Here is a 24899-nt window from a genome sequence, read left to right on the forward strand (position 1 = left end):
CCCAATCTCCATGGGTTCACCAACCCAGAAGCTCTCTGAACCCTATACTTTTGGGATTTTTATGGAGCTTTCATTATGTAGGCATGACCAATCATGGACTCTGGAGAGGGCATGGAGCTGACAGTTCCAAGCTTCTCATCGTGGCTTGCACTTCCTGGTGACCAACTCCCCATTCCACCCAGGAGCCCACCTAGAGCCACCTCATCAGAATAAAAGTCACTCTTATCACCCAGGAAATTATAAGGCTTCTACAAGCTGGGTGCCAAGAGACAGCAGAGACCAATATATATATTTTTCTATTATCTCACAGGAATCAGGGCTTAGAGAAAACCACTTGAGTTGTTCTTGGCTGGGGCATTGTGGCCACAAACGCGTCTCTAACAAAGACCCTAGACAGTCGTTAGCAGCTCACTCTGCAGGAGAACACCTGCCTGCTCTCCGGGGGGCTGAGTCCCTGTCCAAGTAAGACAGCAAGCGTGGGCAATGTGGCTTCCACTTTGGGGATGCAGATCCAGTTGGTTTGGGAGAAAAGGTACGTATTGATTGTGGGAAAGTGAAGGTGATAGACTTGCACCCAAGGGTGTATTATGTCTGGGCAGAAATGCATTCCTACTTTGGGGAAGAGGGTAAGAAGCTAGGGGGAGTTTCATGAGCCCCTTTGCTTCCTGCAGCTCGTGCAATGCAAGGGTCTGTCCCTGGGTCTCTCGGGAAGCCTGCTGCTTCCTGGTCTCTCTGTTCCTTTTGCCTTGACCCCGGTCGAGTGGAACTCCTGTCCTGGGGAGCAGGGCTGTCGTCCCTCCCCTCATCACAACCCACCGTGCCCAGACGAAGCCTCCTCATTCATTCAGGATTCAGGGTCTCTGTCAGAGTCCTGGGTAGGAGCAGGAATCCAAAGAGAAAAAGAACAGCAATGTCCTAAGGTGACAAAAGGTAACGCGGCCTCTCTATTGAGGGAATTTGCAGTACCTGTTCCTGAGGAGTCTTGGTGCCTGCAAGGCACAGCCCCTGCTCTCAAGGAGCTCCCGGTCTCAGAGGAACCAGAGCAGCCAGCGAAATTTCCACCTGGAGCGCCAGGAGCGGCCTCAGGGAGTCGCTAGGCCTGACTCCTAGGGGACAGAGGCCCCCACACTCTCACCGTACCTCCCCAGGAGGTGCCCGGGGTGCCCAGCCGGGCCCTTACATCAGGAGACCTGACGCCCCCCGGGTGGGTGGCCGAGCTGCCCAGGAGGAGGGGCCCGGCGGGCCTGGTATTGTCTTGGCCAGCCTTGTCAGGCTCCCTTTTGTCCCGGGAGAGGCCCTGGCACAAGTGTGTCCATCCGGCCACTGTGATGAAGCCATCTGAGGCCATCGCTGCACAAGAGAATACTGTGGCGGAACATTAGGGGTGAAGCATTAATGATTTTTTCCTCTTTCCCTTTGCCCTTTCCATCAGAGGGGCTGTTGGCACTTCCCTCTGGGGAGGGTGTGAAGGGTGGAGAGCAGAAAAGAATCTTCCAGACTCTGGTTTCCAAAAGTTTAGCCCTTAAGGGAGTGGAGAGAGCTCTGGGCATAAACAGGATGTTGAGATGGAGGAAGGAGGGGGGGGGGGGGGCAGAGAAAGAAAGAAAGAAAGAAAGAGAGAGAGCCCTTCTTGGTTCCCTAGAAAAAGCACCTTGGTCTCTGGTCTGTGCCTAATCAGACAGCCAGAGCCCAGACCAAGGTGGGGGGCCTCTGATGTCCCTGAAGTAAGACTTGCTGGGGGGCCCATCACCTCCACTTCATGCTTTCCCATGACCTGAGATTCAGCTGCTGTCCTTCTCCCAGTCACAACATTCCCATCTGTAAAGTGGGGACCCGAAGGCCACTCCCGAGTGTCCTGGTTGTCCAGCAAAGCCTGGCCCGCACCCGCCAGTTCCCTCCCCCTCCGCGCCCCTCTCTCTGCTCATCATCATCTACCCAGGCCCTGCAACCTGCAGGAGAGGAAGCTTCATTCCGGGGGGCCTCCCCCACACCTCCCACAGGGGCTGGCTTGTGGTGTGCTCAGTAAGTATTTGCTTAGTCAAATCTGTCACTTTGGGTAGGAAGAGGAGGAGAGCGGAGGGTGAGGAACAAGAAGCCAGCGAGAGTGTCCCCGCTTCCTGCCCGCTGCCGTCATGCTGATCGCGGGCCTGCCACCCACCCTCTGTGCCGCAGGTAAGGCTGCCCGCACCTGTCGCACCTGTCGCACCTGTCGCTGGGCCCGAGGCTGGAGGCGCTGGGCTCCGCGCGCCCAGGGAAGGGGCCCCTTTCCCTGAGGGTTCCCAGAGTTTGAGGTTGGGGGGCAAAGAGGAAGAGATCCCAGGTCCCCGAGATCACAACTTGAGCCCAAGGCAGACGCTCAACCACTGAGCCACCCAGGCGCCCAGGCTCTGCTGCTCTGCGTGCGATTTCCCTCCCGCTCGGCTCCCCCTAGCACCCAGCCAGCAAGTACTTGCTAAGCGCCTAGAGGTGCGCTTGGAAAGGGTCCCGGCCTCTAGCGGCCAGAGGCCGGGCGCCAGATGCGTGGCAAGAAGCCTGCAAACAAGGTTCCCAGACGATGCGACCACCGCAGTGAGGGGATAAGCAGGGGACAGGAAGGAGCAGGGCAAGGAATGGCATGAGGCGGGGAGGGAGGATCTGCGGGGGTTGCCGGGCCTGAGGGGGGCTGAAGGCCGGCGGGGAAGGAGCCTGGTGCGCCCCGAGCAGGAGCGCAGGCCCCAGACTCCAGGGCTGGCGGTGGTGGGGGGGGGGGGAGCCGCGGGACCTGCGGGGCCCCAGGACGCGCGTTGTGGCCGCCCGGGGGAGCAGAGGGACCCGTTGGGGCCAGGGCCGCCAGTCCCAGAGGGAGGATCGGGGCTTAGGCCGGGGCAGCAGTGGGTGTGGAAAGAAGTGGAAAGTTCAAGAAGGCTTGGATCCGAGGAATGACAGGCTTTGTGGTGTGGCTGGACACCAAGGAGGAGAGCCAGAGGGGCCAGCACTGCCCCCTGGGTCATGCTGGAGGGAGATGGGCATGGGGCCGGAGATGCGGGCAGAGCTGGGGGCCCCCGGGGGAGTGCGCCAGCAGGTGGTCTCCGGGTGACAGCCCCACCCGGACACAGTGTCTGGCGCTGGGCACACGGGGACAGTGTTTACAGCCAGTGTTTGGCAAGCTGTGAGTTGTGACCCACCGGACCCTAAAATCAATTGAGCAGACCACGGTCAGTGATTGTAAAAAATTGAACAGAATAGGATAAAGCACGCCGAAGTGAAGCGCACTCATAAGAAAGGGCCATTATGTTTTCCCCTTCCCCTTCTCTGACGCAGGGCTCCTCCAACTTCTCTCCGCCGCGGGCAGCATCTTCGACTCTGGTGGGTGTGAGGAGCTTCCCCCTGTTGGGCAAGTGCTCGTCAGCCCCCGCCCTGTCCTCCCGATGGCCTGCATGCCGGCCAGTCTTGTTTCCCTCTCCTAGGGCATCTGGCTTGAGGCTGACCCCCTAAGGCCTGGGACACCCCCCCTCCCCCAGCACCAGGCTCTTCATGCCCCTCCACCTCTCCACACAGGCAGGGCCTGGCAGGGCAGAGTCGCCCTTGACCAGCCCTGTCTGGGGGCGCCTACAAAGGCATGGGGTCAAGAAAGAAGGAAGTCAATGTGGAGACCCTGGGGCTTGGGGTTGGCTCCCAGGAGGGGTTTGACTGCTTGCTCATTAGTTCATTCATTCATCCTTCCTTCCTTCCTTCATTCATTTTCAACACATTGAGTCCTTCTGATGTGCTGGACACTGGATATAATGATGAATGAAGTTCGTTCTTTGCTCCCAAATCGCTTGCGCCTGGTGGTGGAGACAGACAAGCAAAACGGTCCTTTTTCCCCTGGGGGCTTTTACAAAATTCTGATGCAATCTGGACAAATTCAGATCCTTGCTGTAGGCTGGGCCTGGACATCAGTGCATTTGGATAGCTAGCTCCCCTGGGGTTTCTGACGTGCAGCCCCAGTCACGAGCCCCGCCTACCCCAGGGCCAGGCTGTGCTATGATCAAGGGTCTGGACCTGGGAACTCCACCCACGGTCCTGGAGTCCTGGCTTCATCCCTTCCCACCGGGCGGCCTTGGCCAAGTCACTTACCTCTCTGTGACTAGATTTCCTCATGTGTGAAGCAGACATGGTGATGTCTGTCCCAGGGAGTTGTTGGAAGGATTCAATGAGCAACAGGCACACCGCGAGTGCTCGGGAAACACTGGCTTTATTATTAAGCGCTAACAAAGGGCCACTGCAGCCAACGGGAGGGCCGCCCACCCAGGATGGGGCGGAGGGGGAGGCAGTTAGTTGGGCAAAGGGAAGGGGGAGATGAGGGCATGGAGGAATGAGGGATTGGGGGAGCAGGGCGTGGGGAGTAGCCAGTCCTTCCAGGCCAAGAGGGCAGCTTGTGCAAAGGCCCGGAGGCAGAGCGTCGTGTGAGTGCAGAGCCCATGGTACGGGTGGAGGGGGAAAGAAGAGGCTGGAAAGGCTGCCCGTGGTGAGGCTGAAAGCTCTTTGGGGGCCAGGGGTGGGAGGGTCAGCCGTGCAGTGACGGCCTCTCGTGTCCAGCCCGGCAGCTGATGAGCAATGGCAAGAACTTCTCGAGGGTGGAGGTGGAGCTGAGCTGGTCTGAGGCCCTGCAGCACTGCCGGCTGCACCACACGGACCTGGCCGATCTGCAGAGCATGAACAGCGTGAGCAGCATGAGGACCCTCTACTCCCTCACGAGCAGCACCGAGGCGTGGATCGGCCTCTTCTTCAACACGCGCCTTCGTGGCCTGAGCTGGTCCAGCGGGTCCACCTTCACGGCCCCGGTGTGGAGCTCGCTGCCCGTCTTCCAGGAGGGGGTCTGTGCCACCCTCTACTCCATCTCCATTTTCCCCAGCCTGGGGGCCAGCTCGTGCACAGAGCGGAAGCCCTTCATCTGCTACTACGGTGTGTTCAGGTCCTCTTCTGGGCCTGGGCTTGCCCCGAGGTGGCTTCTCAACAGCGAGTGGGGGGTGGCGGTGGGTGGAGAACACTCTCAAGTCCTTCAGAGGACAATTGACTGGTGCCCTCACCCCCATTGGTATATTCCTCTCTGCAGCCTTCGTTTCTATCTCCTCTCTCATTCCCCAGGCTCCGCCAGACAAACAGGTGTAATTCAGGGTAGAGAGAAAATGAAATCTGGCTTGTTCCACAGGTCTCCTCTGCCCAGTTAGGGATTTGGGAGAAGAAAAAGAAAGGGAGGAAAAAGGAAAGACAGGTTGCCTGTGTGCAGCAGTGAGAGCAGACTCCCGTCTCTTCCTTCTCACAGAGCGCGGGGCTGGCTGCACGTCCCCTGGCGGCAGGGCTCCTGGGAAGCCGCGGGATGGGAGCCAACCCCTCCCGGCCTCCCTGCAGGAAACCCCTGGTGCTCAAGGCAGCCCATCCCGCCCCCATCCTGCCCCTTGCTGGCCCCTCTCTGCTCCCGCAGCCCAGGCCACTGACCCTTGTTAGGAAGGTGCTATAGGCAGATGCATATAGACCAGACTTTTCTGGTCAAAAGTGCCATTTTCTGCTTTTCTCTGTCAGCCAAAGCCCAGCCCCAGCTCTATGGCACCCTAAGCCCTCAAATAGGGGCATGGGGCACCAGCCTGACGCGTCCCCAGCTCCCCACCACGCTATGCTTTGCCTGTCACGGGGCCTTGAAACGTAGCCCATGGTGGTGAGGTGTGACCCTGGAATTCCCAGGCCCGCAGGGAGATGTTCAGGAGTGTGAGTGCGCGGGGCTGGGAGTCCTCTCAAAGGGAGGGCAGGCTCTCCCCTCCTCCCTCAGGTGTTGTTGGGCTCCAACGGGCCTAGCCCTGACTCTGCCCACTTCTCTCCTTCTCCCACCACCACGGCCTCTGGGGGGTGGGGATGGGGGGTGGCATCTGTCTTGCCTCTATAGTCAGTTCTCAACTCAGAGTGAGCTGTAAAAAATGCAAATCAGGTCACTTTGCTTGAACATATTCAATAGGTTCCCTTAGCACTTAGGATCGCATCCCTTCTGAGGCCAACCAGGCCCTGCTTGACCTCTGGCTTCACCCCCTGTCCCGGTCCCTGGCCACACTGGCTGCTTTCGGCTCTGCACACGCAGCCTACCCCTTCCCACTTACGGCCTTGGCCGGGGCTCTGCCTCGGGTCTCCTTCCTGCCACTTTGCCAGGCCCGCTCTTTCTCGTATTCTCTTCAAGAGAATCCTGCTTGTCTTATTTCTGCTATTTTCCCAGGGCCTAGAGTAGGGTCTGCCACAAATAGGGACGCTCCCACTTTCTTTTTGTATGTATTTCTTGAATAAATGTTATAGATATGGATGAGCCTGTCTGCCCTCCAGCTAGGCCTCTCCTGGCTTCAGCGGGGTGGTTCCCCGTGTCTGCAGAGGATCCTGGGTAGCCTTGTCCCCCCCACCCTCACCTCCCCCGATAACGCGTGGTCTGTTTCTCTTTTACAGACCCTGCTGTGGGGCACCGCATCTTCACGGAGCCTGCTCCCAGCCTGACCACCTCTCCAAAGCCAGGTGCACACCTAGGAGCTTTGCCTTCCTTTTGACTTGTCCACCTGGACCAGCCAGCAGCGTCATCCACCTGCGGCCCATCTGCTCCCCCGACCCTTGTCTGGTTGAGGCATCCCCCGGCTCTGCCAGCCCCAGGCTGAACTCCATGGAGAGAATCAATCCGGTTTTATTATTCAGATTATTATTACTTTTTAAAGATTTTATTTATTTGAGGGAAAAAGAGAGAGAAAGACAAAGAGAGAGAGAATGAGTGGAAGGAGGGAAGAGGGAGAGCAGACTTCTCGTCGAGCGTGGAGCCCGACGTGGGGATTCCGTCCTAGGACCTGAGATCAGAGATCATGACCTGAGTTGGAGTCAGATGCTTAACTGTCTGAGCCACTCAGGCACTGCCCACCCCCTGCCAACCTTTTTTATTTTTTAATTTTTTAAAAAGATTTTATTTATTTATTCATGAGAGACACAGAGAGAGAGAGAGAGAGACACAGGCAGAGGGAGAAGCAGGCTCCATGCAGGGAGCCCCATGTGGCACTCAACCCTGGGTCCCCAGGATCACGCCCTGCGCCACAGGTGGTGCTAAACCACTGAGCCACCCGGGCTGCCCCCCTCAACTTTTTTTTAAAGGTTTCATTTATTTATTTGAGAGAGAGAGTATTCTGATTATTATTTATTATTTTATTATTCGGACAGGGAGGGGACTTGCCCAAGGTCGTCAACCAGACAATGATGTTTATGGCCTGGGCTGCATCTGGTGTAAAGAATTCATGACAAAGGAAATAGAAACTCCTCCCTCCACCTGCTTTCTAGAGTTGGTTTTCTGCCTGCTATGGACCATGGGGCTGTGGAGAGAAGGTGCCCGGGCTTCCAGGGCAGGCGGACCTTGTCTGAACCTCGTCTTGCCGTTTATATGGCATGAGTTCGGGCGAGTCATCCCTGACCCGAGCCTCCTCTCCCCACCTGTAAAATGAGGTTAATAACCCCTGCCTCTCAGGGTGAGAGTGAGGATTTGAACAGGTGACGCATGCCACAGCACAGCTCGGGGCAAGGACTACTTGTTGCTTAATAGAAGGTAGCTTTAAAAAATCAGTTTAGAGGGACGCCCGGGTGGCTCAGCGGTTGAGTGTCTGCCTTTGGCTCAGGGCCTGATCCCAGGATCCGGGATCAAGTCCCGCATCGGGCTCCCTGCGAGGTGCCTGCCTCTCCCTCTGCCTGTGTCTCTGCCTCTCTCTCTGTGTCTCTCATGAATAAACAAACAAATCTTTAAAAAATCAGTTTAGATAAGGAAGCTTAGGGAAATATCAGGCAAATCTTGACGGGCTTAGATGAATGGGTGCACGTGAGAGTTTGGGAGGCCCTATTTGAATCTGAGGATGCAGCTCTGTTCTGCAAATAAAGGTGGTTCCTTCAGCAGCTCTCAGGAATGGGTCCCCCGGGATCTCGATCCACATCCTTTCCCAACCTCCGTTGTTTGGAATCAGATATGTGGGCCCGTGTGCTACAGATGAGACAGGAGTGGGGAGGGGCAGGGTGGGCGGCAGTGAGGGTTGGCCCAGGCCAGCCTCGGGCACAGTCCTGGGCTGTCTGAGCGCCCCTGGGAGTCAGGGCCCCGGGGGATGGGCCCACCCTGCCTCGGGTCTGGCACGTCTGGCCCTCACCAGGTTCTTCTTTTCTCCCTGGCTCCCCTGCTAGGAGGAAAATCACATACTCTATTCTGTCCCAGCCCGGGAGCCTCCTGGGAACCAGCACCAGAGGCACAGCTCCTGGAAATCACAAATGAGGCTGCCTCTAAACCAGGATTATCCTGTCTTCCTCATCACGTCCCCACAAAGTTTAACTACCATTTAATTAAGTGCTAATTATTTGCACGCGCTGGTGAAACCATTCATTTACGTGGTTTCATTTAAGTCTTTAAATTCACTTAGGGGGCATTCACTTGGGGGATACCGTTCTCCCCATGGCCCAGATGATGGAACTGAGACATAGACTCCGCTTATAAGGTCTTTGGCCACGAGGAGAGCTCCTCCCCCCTGCTTTTCCTAATGCCCTTGCTCCCGGCTGCTGCCACGACAGCCCCTGTGTTCTCCCAGGGGGTATCTGGTCCTCGAGGATCAGGGGTCCCATGGGACCTGGCGCCCAGGGCCCGGGGCGAGGGCCGAGCCGACCAGCGCTCAGTGCCAGGGCGGCGATGAGGCCGGGCCTCCAGAGGTCCAGGGCCTCAGCCTGCGGGCTCCTGTTCTTGGTCCCCAGCCGCGGTGCACATCGGCCAACAAACCTTCACGCGGTTTGACCACGAGGTGACGTGGCGGGCGGCGCTGCTGTACTGTCGCAGGCACCACACGGACCTGGCCGACCTGCAGCTGGTGGCGGACCCGGCAGCCAAGGAGGCCCTGAAATCCATCACAAGTGAGACCGAGGCCTGGATTGGCCTCTACTTCAACGCGGCCTCCGGGGCCCTGAGCTGGTCCAGCGACCTGGGGTCCAGCATCCCCGCCTGGCTCCAGGTGCCCCAGTTGGGGACCGGACTGTGCGCGGGGCTCCGCACCTACGCGCGCTACTCCCCCCGGGTTTATTCCCTGGACTGCTCTTCCCTGAAACCCTTCATCTGCTTCTACGGTACGTGACAGCCGGTCCCCGCGGGCCCCAGGCTCACGATGCTAGACTGGGACGGGACCTGGGGTGACCGGGCAGCGGGAGGCACCGAGGTTAGACCCAGGGAAGCACTCCTGGACTCCCAGACTCTCGGGTAAGGGGAACAGGCTTTCTCTTAATTCGGAGGGAGCTTTAAAGAATGGAATGGGCCCCATCGAATCTTAGGGCATTAGCTGTTAGCAACGGCGGTCAGTTCAGGGGTGATGCGGGGGTTTGAAGCAGCACTTGGGAATCAGTCTATCACTCGCTAGAAATAGGGTACAGGGCATCTCTGAGCCTCTTCTTCCTCTTCTGGAACATATACTTAACAAAATGGTATTGGTGATACCCACCTGCTAGGAGGGCTTCAGAGCCTGAATGCGAATGTATGTAAAGGAGCCAGTTAGACGCCTGGCACCCAGGAAGCACCCAGCAGATATAGCTCTGGTCACTGCTTCACTGTAAGTCATGGGAGCCAGAGGCCTGCTGGTTATTCTGGGTCCTGGGTATAGCATGTCCTCTGCATAAGGCCGCATCCTGCCTTGCCCTTTCCTTCTCTCTTCTCTTTGTCTCTTTCTTTTTTTCCCTTCCTTCAGTCCACTCTCTCTCCTCTTTCTCTCTTTCCTCTTGCTTCTCTCCTTCCTTCCTTGCTAGCCTTCTTTCTTTCTATTTTTTGGCAATAGCTTTATTGAGATGTATCTTATTGAGTCCACATACCTTAAAAATCACCCCTTCGAAGTGTCTGACCCAGTGCATTTTAGGCATTACAGGGGTGTGCAAGCATCACTGCTATCTAACTTTAGGACATTTTTATCACCCCAAAATGGAACTCCTTACCCTTGAGGGGTCACTCCCCATGTTGCCCCACCCTCAGCCCAGCAGCTGCTAATGCACTTCCTGTCTCTGTGGATTTGCCTGTTCTTGGCTGTTTCTTTTCACGTTTTGGATTTGATGAGAACTGTGATCCTAATCTGTAAAGCAGGAAGGATGGCTCCTCCCAGGCAGGGCTCCCTCGAGGATTAAAGACCACGCAAGGCCCCACCTGTGATTGGCACACGCAGGTGTGTGGAAGGGGTTGGGCTGGGCGGCCGCTGAGGCCTTAGGTGACACAGACCTGGGGGCGCTTTGTCCCATGTCAGCCCTGCCCTCACCACTCTCCGTATTTCCTTGCAGACCCCTCCATCGGGCACCGGGAGTCCGCTGCTCTTTATCCATCCTTTATCGGTCCCTCCTCAGATGTGACTATGGAGCCCACGCTCAGGCCAAGTATATCCCTGCTTCCTATTCCATGTAGGTGCTTTGGACCTGTTCTCAGCTGGGTGCCAGGGCCTCCATCCAGGGTCTGCAAGGTGCTGTAGCATGTGGTGGGCCCCATCGGATCCCCCCAGAAGAGGATTGCCCAGCCCAGCCGCCGGCCCCCTGCAGGACCAGCTTGGGGTGGAGAAGGGGACTCCGTCACCGTCAACCCCACCCCTTAGATTGGACCACTAACTTGCAGCCCCAGAGTCAAGAGGCTCCAGAGAGGCTGTGTGGCCCCCTGTGTGGTGATGAGGGCTGGCCTGGGAGACAGAGGGGGAGACGCTGGGCAGTGTTCCCGAGACCTCATCAGAGAGTCCTTGGAGGGTTTGGCATCCAGAGAGGGAAACCCCAGAGAGGTGCTTGTCAAATCCCTTGTGATTTCGGGCTCTTCTGGATGGAGAGATGTGGGATGCGTTGTTGGGACTAAGTGGGAGGACATGTTGGCAACGACAGTGATTACATTCCTATAGCATTTTTAAATTCCTGAAACATCTTTGCAGCTATTACCTCATTTTGCTTCCCAAGAGTTCTGAAGCTAAGCAGGGTAACTGAGGATAAAACACACTTCTCCTGGCTTCCTTCCAGGTTCCCAAGTCTGACAAAGGCATTATTGCCTTTTCTGAGGACACAGAGAAGTTAGAGGACTTGCTCATAGTCACACAAGGGCTTCATATATATTCTGGGGGCCCAAAGAAAAATCAGGGGCCACTCTCAAGGAGCCCAAGACCCTGCCAGTTGGTGTTGTGTGTAAAGGCACAGGCATGGTAGGGACATCGGAGTGTCCCAGTCCCTGTGATGATCTGGATTTCCTGGAGGAGGTGATTCTGTGCTTGTTTAGGACCATGAGGAGGAGTTTGCAAAGGGGAGTGGGGGATTACAGGTCAGAACTGTAGGTGGGATGGGTGCTTGACCCTGAGTGGGGACACCCGGATCGGCAAGGGAACCTCCTGTGAGCTGTAAGGGAATGGGGCCTCACAGCACCTGGGTGGCTCAGTGGTTGGGTGTCTGCCTTTGGCTTGGGTGGTGGTCCTGGGGTCCTGGGATCGGTCCCGTGTCAGGCTCCCTGCGGGGAGCCTGCTTCTCTGTCTCTGCCTCTCTCTGTGTCTCTCAAGAATGAATGGATGGAATCTTAAAAAAAAAAAAAAAAAAAAGGAACGTGGCCTCATCCTGAAGGCAACAGCACCAGGGTCTGGGCCTGGGCCTGTGGGCAGATTTGGTTCAGAAGCTGGTGACCTCTGTCATCTGCTTCCCATCTAAGGTCTAGCCTGGCCCCTGCCTGGCTGCCCCAGGCCCGGCTCACCCCAGTGGGCACTGGGTGGGCAGGGCCAGGCCTGGGAGAACCCCAGGCCACGGCCGGGCCCGGGAGCCGAGGAGGCCGCGCCGGTTCCCCGCTGCTGATGCCCCGCCGGCCAGGTCACCGCTCTGCGCGTCCCGCCTCGGCCGCTGGCCACCACCTGTCGGCGTCCTTGTCCCGGGGCCCTGGCCTTGCCAGGGTCCTGGGCACAGGGGCCCCCTCGTGAGCCCTGGTTCCTGCCGCCGAGCTCAGCCCCCCCAACCCAGCCCAGGCCGCGTGTCTTGGGGACCCCTAGCCCCGCGGGGAAGGGCCCGGAGCCTGCAGGTAACTGTCCTGTGGCCGAGCCCAGCTGGTCCCCCGGACACCCTCCTCCCTGTCCTCACGCGGGGCCCGGGGCTGCTCTGACCTCCGCTTCCAGCCTTGCCCCTGTCCCCGTGTCCCTGGGCCCCGTTACCCAGGGCAGGCCCGCGACTCTGCAGGAGGCGCCCCCCCCCCCCGCTCCACCTCTCAGCTACCCCCTGGAAGGTGGCACCTCCAGCCTCCCGGCGGCTCCCCGGGGACCGGAGAGAGCACCTCGAGGCCCTCGGGCTCATGCGCGGCGGCAGGGCGGGGAAGACCGCTGGCAGCTGGCCGGGCGGAAACAGGGGCCCACCGGCTCGCTGGGCCTGGGGACGCCACGCCGGCCGGGCCCCAGCGCCCGCTCGCCCTGGGGGCACTGAGGCCGCGGGTCGGGTCGTGTGCTGGGCCACAGCTTCCCTGCCCGGCTGCAGCCCGGGACACTGGCCGGGGAGCCTGTGCAGCCGGCGCCAGCTCGCCCTCACGCCGCCGGAGGATTTAGGGCGCGGTCTCGGAGAAGCGGTCTGTTTTGGCTGTGGGAGTTTGATGACCAAGTTACTCCGCTACTTACTGCGTGGCCCCGGGCAAGTTTCCTAACTTCTCAGAATTTCGTTTTTCTCATTTTTAAAGTCAAGAAAAATATCAGTGTCGTGAAGTAGTTTTCAGTGCCCGGCGTCTGGCAGTTAGTACCATTGTAATGTCAATTCATTAGTGAAATGTTTAGTGATTCTATCTCCTGCCTCTGTCCTTACTCAAAAGGCAGGGCTGGTCTCGTCTCACTTTATCGATTATAAATGATTATGAAAGATCAGATTATGAATTATTGAGATTGAGGCATCGCACAGGGCAGGGGCTAATCGTATGCCTCTTTGTGTCTTTCTGGGCCTGGAATAGTGATTTACACATTGGTGGATGATTTCATTCAACAATCACTTCCTGAGGACTGGTTTTGCAAAAGGCCCTGAAGTGTGGATATCAAGATGAGCACGGCCCGTTTCCTGTCTCTAAAAGAGCTTAGCCTAACAGGGACTAAGACAACAGCGTGCTGTGGGCTGAGCCAGAAGTGTGAACCGAGAGCCCTGGCAGGATGGCGACCCGTTCACTCCGCCTGGAAAGGTGGTGGTCATTGGACAAAACTTCCGTGGAGGATTTCAGGCAGCAACACCAGCACATTTTCCCCCGGCAGAGGGAACAGCATAGGCAAAGACAAGTAGAAGAGCAAGTGTGCGGTTTGGGGAGGACAAGCGGTCTGATGTGACCAGAGTATTGGCCACAGATTTGGGAAGGGAGTGGCAAGGGAAGAGGGGTGGAGGGGCAGAGTCTGGAGGATGTGACCCTGTGGTCCATAGAGGCGTCAAGGCTGATTTCAGCAAGGGAGCCAAGCGCTCAGCGCTGTGGTTCAGAGGCCTGGTGGTTATAAGGAAGGGCCGCTGTGTGTGAAAAGGCACGGCTCACCATTCACGCCAATACTGACAGGAACCAGCCCCCCCCTCCCCTGCTTAGAAGAAAAGGCTGGAAGGAAATATGTGAAAATGTTCATTCAGGTTCTATTCAGGTGAGGAGGCTATGAGTGTTTCTCCTGTTCTGTGTTTCTGGGTTTTATAAATTTATTCATCTCACTAAAGAAATGGACAGTGCTTTGCGGGGGGGGGGGGGTGGGGGGGTGAGAAGAGGGCGTTTGGAGGGGAGGCCGACCAGGAGCAGAGAGGCAGGAAGGGCAGGTGAGCGGAGAGGCTGTTGCACCGGGCAGGACGCGGGACTCAGGCCGAGGGCAGCAGGCCAGCAGTGTGACGGGGACGCCAGGCAAGTGGCTTTACATCGTTTACAAGTGACAGTAATTGAGGAAGTATAAATACACATATTTAAAAATGCTCAGCTTTGTTCATTGAATTACAGAAATACAAACTAAAAGCACGTTGCATTTACAAAATAAATTTTTTGGGGGGGGGGCAGGGCCAGAGGGAGAGGGAGACAGAGACTCTTCAGCAAGCTCCATGCCCACCGTGGGCTCCATCTCAAGACTCTGAAGATCATGACCTGAGCTGAAATCAAATCAGATGCTTAACCGACAGCCACCCAGGTGTCCCTTAAAATAATATTTTTACCTACTAGTTTGGCAAAGACTTAAGGGGGTGAGAATGCTGAGGAGAATGTGGGAAAATCAGCGATCCCAGACACTGGATGGGACAGTAAAGTGGTGCTACCCTTCTGGCAGCCTGTCAGTTCTGAGATGGGGAACTTCATTAAGAAGCAAGAGTACAAGGTGCACGCACACTTCTGCGTCCTCCACTCCCAGGGCCGTTTATCGCAGCGTTGCTTCTGACAGTGAGAACAGGAGGCAATCTAATGTCTACTAGAAAGCTGGCAGATGGGTTTTAATAAGTTAGGGTACATTCCATGAAATACTGGGCGGCCTTTAGAGAGAATGAGGTAGATCTTTACTCATTCAAATGAAAAAACTCATGTGTGTGAAGAATATTATATATATATATACACACACATAAAGATTTTATTTATCCATAAGAGACACAAAGAGAGAGAGAGAGAGAGAGGCAGAGACACAGGCAGAGGGAGGAGCAGGCTCCATGCAGGGAGCCTGACGTGGGACTCGATCCCGGGTCTCCAGGATCACGCCCTGGGCTGAAGGCGGGGCTAAACTGCTCGCTGGGCCATCAGGGCTGCCCGTGAAGAATATTCTAGAGCAAACTGTGAACGGCCGCTGTCCCTAGGTCAGGGGACGTGGTAGTTTTGTTTAAGTATTTTACAATACATACCACAAAAGCAATATGGCTATTTCCATATTTGGAAGGAAAAAAAGTGACACCTGTGGGGCACCAATGGGATTTTGGGGACTGAACTTGAGGCGGGGAAGGGAGCCGCCAGGGGTACGCGGGGTTGCTGCGCTTGGAGAGACGGGCGGCCACAGGGGGCACGGCAGGCGCTGAGGGGAGGCTGCCTGGGTTTTGGAGTGCCACCTCTTGATGGGAGCGTCGGGGGTCCCTGGCTGCCACGGTGGGGGCTGTGCGAAGCTGGCAGACATCAGGGCATCGGGCCCCGTGCGGTAGGGCCTCCTGAGAGAAAACACTCTCTCCTGGGAAGAAGTCTCATCGTGTCGCCCAGGGGCCAAGAATCCTGAGGTGAGGGAGTGTCACTGTGAGGACCACAGGGTGGTAGCTCACGGGGCGGGTGACGAGGTTTGGCCCGACCGAGCTTCCCCGACAGGCTGGCTCCTGCAGCCCCAGTGTGCAGAGCAGGGGCTGCCCACGCCCGTCCCCTCGCGTGGGGGCTGTCCCCAGTCTCAGACCACCTTGCTCCCGGCTGTGTGCAGGGACTCCTGCAGCTGTGACCACCGAAGGGACCGGTGGCGACACGGGAAGTTCAGCCACCGCCACTCGGGCCCAACATTTGAGCTCGACCGAACACCCGGAGTCTACAGAAACCGGCCCAACTCCCACATCAGGTAAGGCCTCCTGGTGACCGGGCTCCCGGGCTCCCGGGCTCCCACTCCTGACAGGGGAGCAGTTAAAGTTGGGCAGGGCAGCCCCTCCACAGCGCAGGGCGCTCCAGATCCTCGCGTGGAACGGCATAAACGTCGGGAGGGGCACAGGAGCAGGGACAAGGCCGAGGAGCCTGGAGTTGGCTCCCCGACAACTGCGAAAGCTTGGGGAGAAATCCCCTCACCTCAGCATCTCCTCTTTCTCCTCTGCACGAGGAGGGTGGTATAAACTACCCTGCCCACACCGTAGGGTTGTGGCGAGCCCCGACGTACTGCTGCAAAGGTGCCCTATCAACTCTGAAGTGCTATACGAAGGAGTCCCAGCAAAGGCTGCTTCCCTGCGATGAGTACAGTGGCTCGCGGCCCAAGGCTGAGCTTGTTTATAGGCTCAGGGAACCTACTTAGAGTTTTCTGGGGTAAAGTTGGCCTTTATTTTTTTTATTTTTTTTATTTATTTATTTTTTTTTTAAAGTTGGCCTTTAAAATGTGGGTCCAGGGAGAAGTGAATATTTCCAGCGTGATGTGGAGTATCTACTTAATAGGTTAAAAGGAGGAGGAAAATACAGAAGAGACAGAAAATAATGGCCTGCGGGTGGCCAGGGTGTGGGGCGGAGCTGGCACTGCCCACAGCCTTCGGGAGGCTCTTTCCTGTCCGCGCTGGCTGGCTGGGCCGACTGTGGCTGAGCATTCTCCTGCTCAGCAGCTGCTTGCTTCCTCCTTTTGGAAATCCTAAGTCACCAAGTAGCATCTGTTGTAGCCACTGGGGGCAAGCCTGAGTGCTAAGACCTTAAAGTTTCCAAATGGTGATAGGATCATTTTCACTGAACCTGACAGCACTTGCTTTTTCAGGGCAACTCTTTGGAATCCTGAAAGCAGATTTTACCATCCCAGCTCTGCTGGACCCACAGGATATGAAAGAGCAATTTTTGAGTGAGGTGAGACTTCAGACCACTTCTGATGTTGACCGGTCAGATGACTTGACAATGCAGGGCAATACTGTGGGAACCAGTATACCTAGAGAAAAAGCTTTGGAAAATTAGCTCATCTGTTCCTATTGCCGTCACTCTGGCTCATGGTAACAGGCTGGTGTGTTGCTGAGACTTTCAGATCTTTTTCTAATTCTAACGTTTTGTTCCTAATTTTTTTTTTTTTTTTAAATCAAGACAGCATAGTCAGAAGGACCTGAATTAGGGTCTTGCCATTCTATTTATTCGTTCTGTGACCTTGAGCAAGTAACCTAGTCTTTCTATCGGTTTCCTCATGAATTAGAGCCAAGAAAACCTAACTCACATGGTTAGTATTATGATTAAATGAAATATTCCATGTAAAGTGCTTAGCAAAAATTAGCATGTAGTAAGTGCTCGGTAAATGCAAACATCAGCTGTTACTTTCAACATTATTATTTTTCTGAATATACATTTGTTCCAGGCTCCCAACCACCACCCTGTTCTTTTAGAAGATTATAAGATGGGACGTTGTAAAGAGAAAGAATTGTTCCTAAATATTGCAACAGAAGTCTCAAACTGATTTTGAAATGTGGCCGAAGGGCACATTTTGCCGTCATGCCAGATAATAATCATAAGATGTCAGAGCTGGAGAGTTCCTTATATAGGTCCAATCATAATGTTACAGACAAGAAAACAGACTGGCATTTATCTGGTAGCTTACTGCCACTTACTCACAGGCCAAAGAAATAGCACCCAGGCAACTTATTCTAAAATCTCACAAACTCAAGTGTCTGGAAAGAACAGTAGCGTGTGTGTGTGTGTGTGTGTGCGCGCGCACGCGCACGTACATGCATGCTCACCCACGTACGTACGTGCACTGGCCTGCTGGGGCCTGGGGAGAGGAATTGGAAACTTCGGTGCATTTTGCTATTGAAAGAACAGGTGGAACTGATGCAATTCAGTATCTGACCTTTTTTTTTTTTTTTTTTTTTTTTTTTTAGCAGAAGTTCAAGTAATAAGACTGTAGTGCTGAGTATTAGGTTTTCAAAAGTCAAGGACCCTTTTTTTTTGGGGTGGTTGGGGGAGCCAAACCAGAAACCATCTTCCTTCTGGTTTAAGGTAAAGCCAATAATGGGAAATGGGGGAGTCAAAACAGGGTTTTCCATCTTTGTGAGGACGTATCTATTCCCTACTAATGGAGAGGATTTCTACTCCACAGATTTACAGGATGGAAAAGGTGGGGACAATGTGTGTGTGTGTGTGTGTGTGTGTGTGTGTGTGTGTGTGCAGGAAGGTAGAGCATATATTACTAGTTTTAGCAGCATTTTAAATTCCAAACAGGAGGTGAGGAAACACCTGCAGCCAACTTACCCCAGGGCCAGGGCCAGAGAAACACTGTGGCACACACACAGAGCTCAGAGCTCATCCTCCAACTGCAGGGAGAAGCCCCTAGGGAAGTGGAAAAAAGAGCTCAACCCCAATCCATAGAGAGATAGTTAATTGGTCAGAGCTCAAGAGGCATCCGCCCTCTTTTCTGATTTCAAAGTTTGATAGTGATTCTGAGAAACAGGATTGAGGAGCACCGGTTAAGCCATTTGTTTTTGTTCCTTTTGTCACCAGACTCCCCTGCCCCTCGACCCTGGGGCTGTGTGTGTGTGCGGTGGGGGTGGTGCTGCACGGTGGCAGTCAGAGTATTCTAACAAAACTCATTTATGCGCTTTCCCACTAGGGAAGGTGCTAAGGACAAAAGGCAGGCAGCTGAGACTAGGAGGTCACAAGATCACAATGGTGGTTTCTTTCTTTTTGATGTTTCAGATCCAAGAAGTCTTAAAGCTTACATTAGGTCGTGAGCAATTCAGATTGAAATGGGTTGGCTTCGAAGTAAACAAAAAATAGCCCACGTCGACTGATCTGGAGTCTGCTTCTGTCTTCTCTGGATTTGGAGTCAATTTTAGTCTTTAAATTCCTAGTAGATCAGACTCTACATTTGTTCCAGGCTTTTAGTAATAACTCCAGATAGAGGCTAACTGACAGAAGTTCAGATCCGCGCCCAGCACAAAAGAAAACTATCTGGGAGGAGAAAAACCTGGCATTCCTGGATCTTATGGAACGAGATAGGTAAACAGAAGCACATGGAGGCATCTGTGAACAGTAACCTGGAGAATGACAAGCAAACCAGAACAAAAAACCCCCAATGAAAGCAACAAGAATCCTGAAACAAACCCCATTAATCTACCTGGGGAATTAAGAGAGGCCACACTTCCAAAGAAGTGAAGGGCACTTCCCCTATGAGCCATTAACTACTGAAGAGATTTCAAGGTCTCCAGAATGAGGAGCTCTCTGAGGGCATTGTCACAGTACAACATACTAATGCGAGCTACCTGTCCTACTACAGCTAAATATTTTTCACCTGTCAATTAGGAAAAATTATATATAAAACCTCAGAAGAATGTTCCTGCATACATTTCCTTTCTGGTTTTTCTCCTGTGTTCTAATCACCCAGATACATGCTAGAAGTAAGGTGGTAAATATGTCAAATACAGTAGCAACTTTAGTCTGAAATGTTTAAAGTTAAAGTTTATTTGTATTCTTTGTAGTAATATCAATAAAAGACCTCAAACGTATCTATATCTGTACATGTACAAGAACCATCAAAAATTATTCACAGAACAAAAATAAATCTTCTTTAGAACAAACCCAGGTAATGAAATGCAGATATGGATCTCACATACGGAACAATCTAAGTGCTACCAGCACAAAAATATGGCTTTAAAAATAAAATAAAATCTTGGGTTTTGTTTTTCTAAGGTGTATTTCTCTTTCTTGAAATAAAAAATAAATTATTTAGAGCTATTATTGTAAAATAGTCATGTGTGTTAACACATTCTTATTAAGGCCCTGGAGATGAAAAACAAAATCAAATTTAGCAGGTAAATTCCTCACAGGTGTGATTTAGGTTAGTGTGCTGCTGTCCGCCTGGGTTAATTTTAATGTAACTAAGAAATATCTAAGCACCAGTCAAAATGTAACCTTTACTAATTATTTCCACTTTTCTGCAGGATAGTGGTTATTGAGTCAATTAGTATTTAACCTTTTGGTGAACTGGGAACTGAAATTTCTCCCTTGGGAGTTTAAAAATGACAAAAATACAGTATTTATACATGAACATTTGAACCCCCTCCCACAGAGGATGGAGGCCCCTAAACCACAGCTTCCTTGGAAATCTTTTACAACAACAGATAAATCTGGTTTTAGGTCCCAAACTAAAACATTTCCTAGTGAAAAAGGAGGGCATTTGAAGGAAAAATGAGACAGGAGTAGGAAATGAAAAATGCAGGCTGAGACACAGGCAAAACGGCCACTTTGCTTTCCTGGGGTGGCTTGCTGTGTTTGCCAAGTCTTGCCAGCTTGCTTACTCAAACACCTGAGGATTAACTGCCCAGGAACCAAAGCTCCTTCTTTCTGGATCCTACTCTCAGATCAGTGACATTCAGCTTTCTTTCTATGACCCGCATGGCATCAGTGATCCTATCTAGGATTCTTGAGACAATGTCAGACCAAATCAATTTCAAGTCACTTTAACTTATATATACATATAACATATAACACATATGGTACATTTTAAAGAGGAACAGACCATGGTCATAACATCTAACAAGTAAGAGCATAAAATCTAAAAAGCTCAAGAAAGTCTGGAAATCACTGTTCTGCAAGATGGATTAGCATTCAGAAAAAGGAGGCCCTAGGAATTGTGTTTTATGTGGGTGCACATGTGTTGTCTACAGAGACTACCTTTCCACTAATCTATGTATTTTAAGATCTGACAAACGATATAAATCCCATTTCCTTGAACCTTTGGGCTATTGAGAAGGCTGCTGTGCATTAGTCCCTGTTTGGATCATGTATCTTCCTCACGTTCTTTCAATCTTCATAAGGTATTCTGTCTCATGCAAATTTCATCACTTTTGTCCTTCCTAACCTCAAGGGAATTCATAACTGGGTCACGACAATAAGATAATGCTTCTAGAACTAATAACAATCACTGGAACATGGAAAGGGGTTCTAATTAAAAATTCGACACACCAACACATCTCGCTTTTGTAAGACTAGTAAAATAGGTTCTTCCAATTGACACATTGATAGAAACAAAGTATCCCAAATTCTTGGCCCTCAGGTAGAGGGTGGGAAGGCAACTATTTACTGTTGGGGCAAGCAGCAGATTTCACACATGACTTGAGAAGGGGAGGGGGAATGGAGAAGACCCTTTTAAAGGTTTCCACAATCTGCAGGAGAAGGTGGCCCCCATGGGGGTCATTGACAATACACTGAAGCAGTGGCACGGACTCAGGAGCTGCTGGGCCAGGCTCAGCAATAAGTCTAGTCTGGTGTCCAGACTCAGCTCAAGGTCACATGCGACTAAAGGTATCCCAAAGAGGATTCCTTCCTCAAGTTGTCCCACAACCAGCCTTCTCAGGAACTCCGAACTGGAGATAACTAGAATTTAATCAAGGTAGAAGTCAAAGCAAATACTAATGCAAACTCACTTGATGGCTACTGTCTTGCTCTGTGGTTTCTGAAAAAGAACTGCTTCCTACCTCTGAGGACATAGTCAGAGCTTGGAGCCAGAAGAACCACAGATCCATAAACGAAGGCTGAGGTCGAATAAGATCTGGAAAGCTTTAAAGTCCAGCTAATTCTCAAGGTCATACAGCAGTCAGAGACAGACACTCCTGCTTTTTCTTTCACTGTCCAACACCATCATAGGGAAAGGTGGCAGCAGACCAGAGAAAGCGACCTGTGACCAACTTGATACTGAGTGAACACAAGAAGTTCTAAGAGCACAATGAGCCCAGTCTATCACATTCTCCTTATGGACAGGCCACCCTGGACTCCGATGGCACCTTGGTGAGAGCACCTGGAACATGGGAGATGCTCAAGGGCTTGTTTTAGTTACTATGTGTCATCTCCTACACTGTATATACTATAGAGACTCTGGGAACATGAGGACCTGATGGAAATGTCACTCTTTCTGCTGCTTTGGCCCAGAAAGCCTGTTGCTCAGTGATACAAAAAGCGAGAATGAAAGCTCTTTCCTTAATTCCTAGATCCCATCCACATTGTCTTTGTTAACAGCTAAGTCTGGCCATCAGCTTAGACAAGCACTTGACAAGCACTACCCCTGAACCCCAAATTCTGTTTGATTGCGGTCCAGGCTGCAGCCTGCAGTATGGTGATATGTGGGTGGAAGGGAGAGTCCAAGCCATGGCTATCTTAATCCACCTGCCTTTCTTCCATTATGCCCTCTGCTCCACAGAACATACCCTATGTAGTTATTTGGGCTGAAGAGAAGCCAAATTAAGCAATACCTCCATAAAAATGATCAGCTGTTTGCTGCAGTCTTCCACACTTAAAAAAATCTTTCAGAATAAGTTGTATAGATTGCAGCTTCTCTAAAGAAATACTCAGAAAAATATTTGGATAGGAACAAGGCTCAAAGGATAATCTAATATATGTCAACAAATCTGAACTTCTAGCTTACTTCTAACTTGATTTTCTTACTCTTTTCTCTGCATTCAAGATTAACATAATGTTTCCAAACATTTTGGGCATTCAGTCTTCCAAAGAAGGCAGCCCTCTAAAGAGCTCCCACAATGTCAACAAGATCTATGCAGCCATCAAAAGCACATTTGATATTTTTGTGTCTCCCCCAACCTCCCAGTATAGGTAAGCTTATCAGGCCTCTGTAACCCATAACCATAACTTCAGAGCTTCCAAACCTGAATGGAGGACATCAGCCAAGTTACATACTTTTAAGGCCGCCGAAACCAACTGTTTTACCAGGCTTCTACTGCACAATGGAAGGCTTTTGCAGAGAATGGATTAAAGGTGGCTGGAGCTGGGAATCGCTCTAAAGGAGGCCATCTATGTTTATACTCCCAGGCCAACAAAGGACGCAACTTTAGCATTTGTAGGGTGGTTTTCCTATTAAAGTAAGTGATCTTGACCATGATGTGCCCTAAGCTTAGAGGGAAGAGGTAAGAATTTGTAAAACCACCACAAAGGGCCAAGAAAATAACCAAGTGCCAAAATAGGAGGGCACAAAAACCAGGTAAGCACGATGAGCAGCCTGTTTCACATCTCTGACTGGCAGAACGAGAAGATTATGTAGGAAGTGTTTCAAAAGGTTGTGGGTTGGGGGCCGTTGGGAGCTTGTATGATGCAGAGTCCAATACAGAGATCCACCCGAGAGGGGGCAGCACTCAAGAGGTCCAGGCGCCATGAAAGAGAGGCTGTTCACACAGATGCCAAGTCTGGGCTTCACCCAAGGAGGACAGGATCAATGTTCTCGTTTCCTTACAATATTCTATTATGTAGAAACACTCACTCTATGTTTAGGGCTCCCTCAGGTCTTTTTCTTTTTCCTCCTCTCCCTTTTTCCTTTCCTTTCCTTTTTTTTTTTTTTTTTTCTGAATTTCCTTAAAGTTTATAATTTAAAATAAACACCATTAACTCATTTGAGAAATGTTGCTTTCTCAGGACAAAGAACTGCTTAGATCTTGCTTAAAGAGATTCAAAACCCTTTTAACATTATATCTGACAGCAGAGAAGGCATGAACTTTTCCTATTTGTGCAGTTGTATGTACATATGTGTGAGTATATATGTATATATATTTGTATATATAATGTCTGTTTTAACACGTAACATTCTATATTTCTGATAATCAAGTTTGCTTTCAAGATGACATTTCACACCTCTGGAATAAAGGAAGTAAATTAGCTTCCACAACTGTTTCTGTCCTACAATAAAGCCAAAGATGACAGTTGGTGAAACTGAGTCATTATTGCCAAATCTACGAAGAGCATGGGAGTAACAACTGGAATGCATGGCCCCTGCACTTTCAGTTTTCTTTTTTTGGAAGAGTAATCATGACTTTTGAGAGAGCCATGCTTCTTCAGATCTGGATTTCCTTTCCAAATTTTTGTGAGGGAATTAGGAGAAGAAGCCATTTAAAAGCTAAAGACTGAGATAAAAGTACCCTGCCCAGAGATTTGCTAGTACAATGGATGAAATCTTTATCCCAAACAAAAATTAGAAGTTACAAATAGAAAAGTTTTTTTTGTTTGTTTTTTGTTTTTTTTTTTGTAAATAGGAAATATTCAGAGATTCCTGCTATGGTATGATTAGCCCTTTTCTATGTGGAAGAAAGGGTGTTTATTTTGGATGGCTTATGGACAGCATATTTGGACAACCTCTCCAGGGGAGAGTAAAACCCTGTTGGTGAAGACTGCTCCCACCATGGGGGAGGAAAGGGCAGCGGGTGTGTGAAGATGAAGATGGTATGCAGAGACACAAATATTTATAGTTCTGTAAACTCTAAAGAGGAAAAAGAACACCCTTTATTACAACTGGGGTTAAAAAAAAGCCCCCTACCTAAAATGGGCAATTCCCATCTGCTCTAGACAGAAGGAAATAAACATTAACAGGAGTTCAATAGAAACCACTCCTAGAGTCCAGTTTTGATGCACCAGCTCTTATCTGTGTCTTCTGAAACAGTGTATCCTCAAATCAGATTAGCTGTCCATTCAGAACCAGTCTTGGCTGATCAATGGGATCAAATGTTTTGTTTGGTTCTTGGTGTCTGCATGTTCTCCTAAAGGGCAAGGGGGCCAGAGCGGGGTTTTTAGACTGGCAGATGAATCCCTGAAAAATTCATTCTGACGATGTCCTATTGCACTCCATGTGCTTCTATCAGATAGACATGTGGCCTCGACCTACTGAGCCCCTGGGCTCACTTCTCACTCACACATTCTTCCTACCTTTTCCTCCTCTAACAACTGCAGTGCTTTAACAAGAGGAAAACGATAATAAAAATAGTAATAATTAAAAAGGTAATCTACATTATTAACTTCCTTTTGGTATATTACAGTGGTATTTTCTGTACATGGCCCAGAACTAAGTTCCCTATGTACATAGAGACATGGGGGGTGGGGGGAAGCATTGACCTTAGAAGTCTTAGCCTTATGCCCTGAAAGACAAGGTTCCTTTCTTCATTCGAGACTTTCTCGCCACTCTGCTGTTCTGAAGTAGCCAAGTTCTGTAAACCTGGTGGGGTTGGGGAGAGGGCTGCAGACAGGAGAATGGGGACGTTTCCTTCTGTCTCTTCCCACAGTCTGTGTGTTCACAGGGCCCGTCAGCAGCTGCTGTTTTTGAATTCACCATTCTCCGTGATGGAAAGCTTGGTGGGGTTGGTGGGGGAGATGCCATTGCGGACCTGCATGCTGTACCGCTCCTTCACTTGGGTCAGTGCGCTCATCAGTCTGGTGTTGGCCGAATCCAGGGACACGATTCGTTTTTCCTGCAACACACCAAGCAGGGCTTTATGCAGGCTATGTG

General features: G+C 51.7%; 2 protein-coding genes across 13 annotated transcripts in view; one reads left to right on the forward strand and one right to left on the reverse strand.

Annotated features, from left to right (window-relative positions):
• Positions 1-320: 320 nt before the first annotated feature.
• On the forward strand, positions 321-22971 carry CLEC20A (C-type lectin domain containing 20A). Its single transcript, XM_049112975.1, has 12 exons — positions 321-532; positions 2061-2172; positions 3301-3345; positions 4561-4926; positions 6445-6510; positions 8752-9117; positions 10306-10481; positions 11721-11947; positions 12184-12583; positions 15236-15521; positions 16407-16492; positions 18320-22971. Exons 2-12 carry the CDS (start codon positions 2133-2135, stop codon positions 18398-18400), a joined length of 2139 nt encoding a protein of 712 aa, XP_048968932.1. The 5' UTR covers positions 321-532; positions 2061-2132; the 3' UTR covers positions 18401-22971.
• The window catches only part of RASAL2 (RAS protein activator like 2), a 347793-nt gene continuing 341960 nt past the window's right edge, over positions 19067-24899 (reverse strand). For all 12 annotated transcript variants that reach the window (XM_025430194.3, XM_025430192.3, XM_025430191.3 and 9 more), the window contains one exon: positions 19067-24861. In XM_025430194.3, coding sequence (XP_025285979.1) covers positions 24697-24861 — 165 coding nt within the window. In that variant the 3' untranslated portion in view covers positions 19067-24696. The remainder of the gene's footprint in view (positions 24862-24899) is intronic.

This window comes from Canis lupus, chromosome 7 (genome assembly GCF_003254725.2).
Source record: "Canis lupus dingo isolate Sandy chromosome 7, ASM325472v2, whole genome shotgun sequence".
NCBI classification, from domain to species: Eukaryota; Metazoa; Chordata; class Mammalia; order Carnivora; family Canidae; genus Canis; species Canis lupus.

What these genes read in the sequence shown, in the direction of transcription:
- CLEC20A (XM_049112975.1), top strand. Translation starts at nt 2,133, where the DNA reads ATGCTGATCGCGGGCCTGCCACCCACCCTCTGTGCCGCAG. An exon ending in GGGCAGCATCTTCGACTCTG is followed by an intron (nt 3,346 to 4,560) that starts GTGGGTGTGAGG and finishes TCTCGTGTCCAG; the next exon opens with CCCGGCAGCTGATGAGCAAT. An exon ending in CTCCATCCAGGGTCTGCAAG is followed by an intron (nt 10,482 to 11,720) that starts GTGCTGTAGCAT and finishes TGGCTGCCCCAG; the next exon opens with GCCCGGCTCACCCCAGTGGG.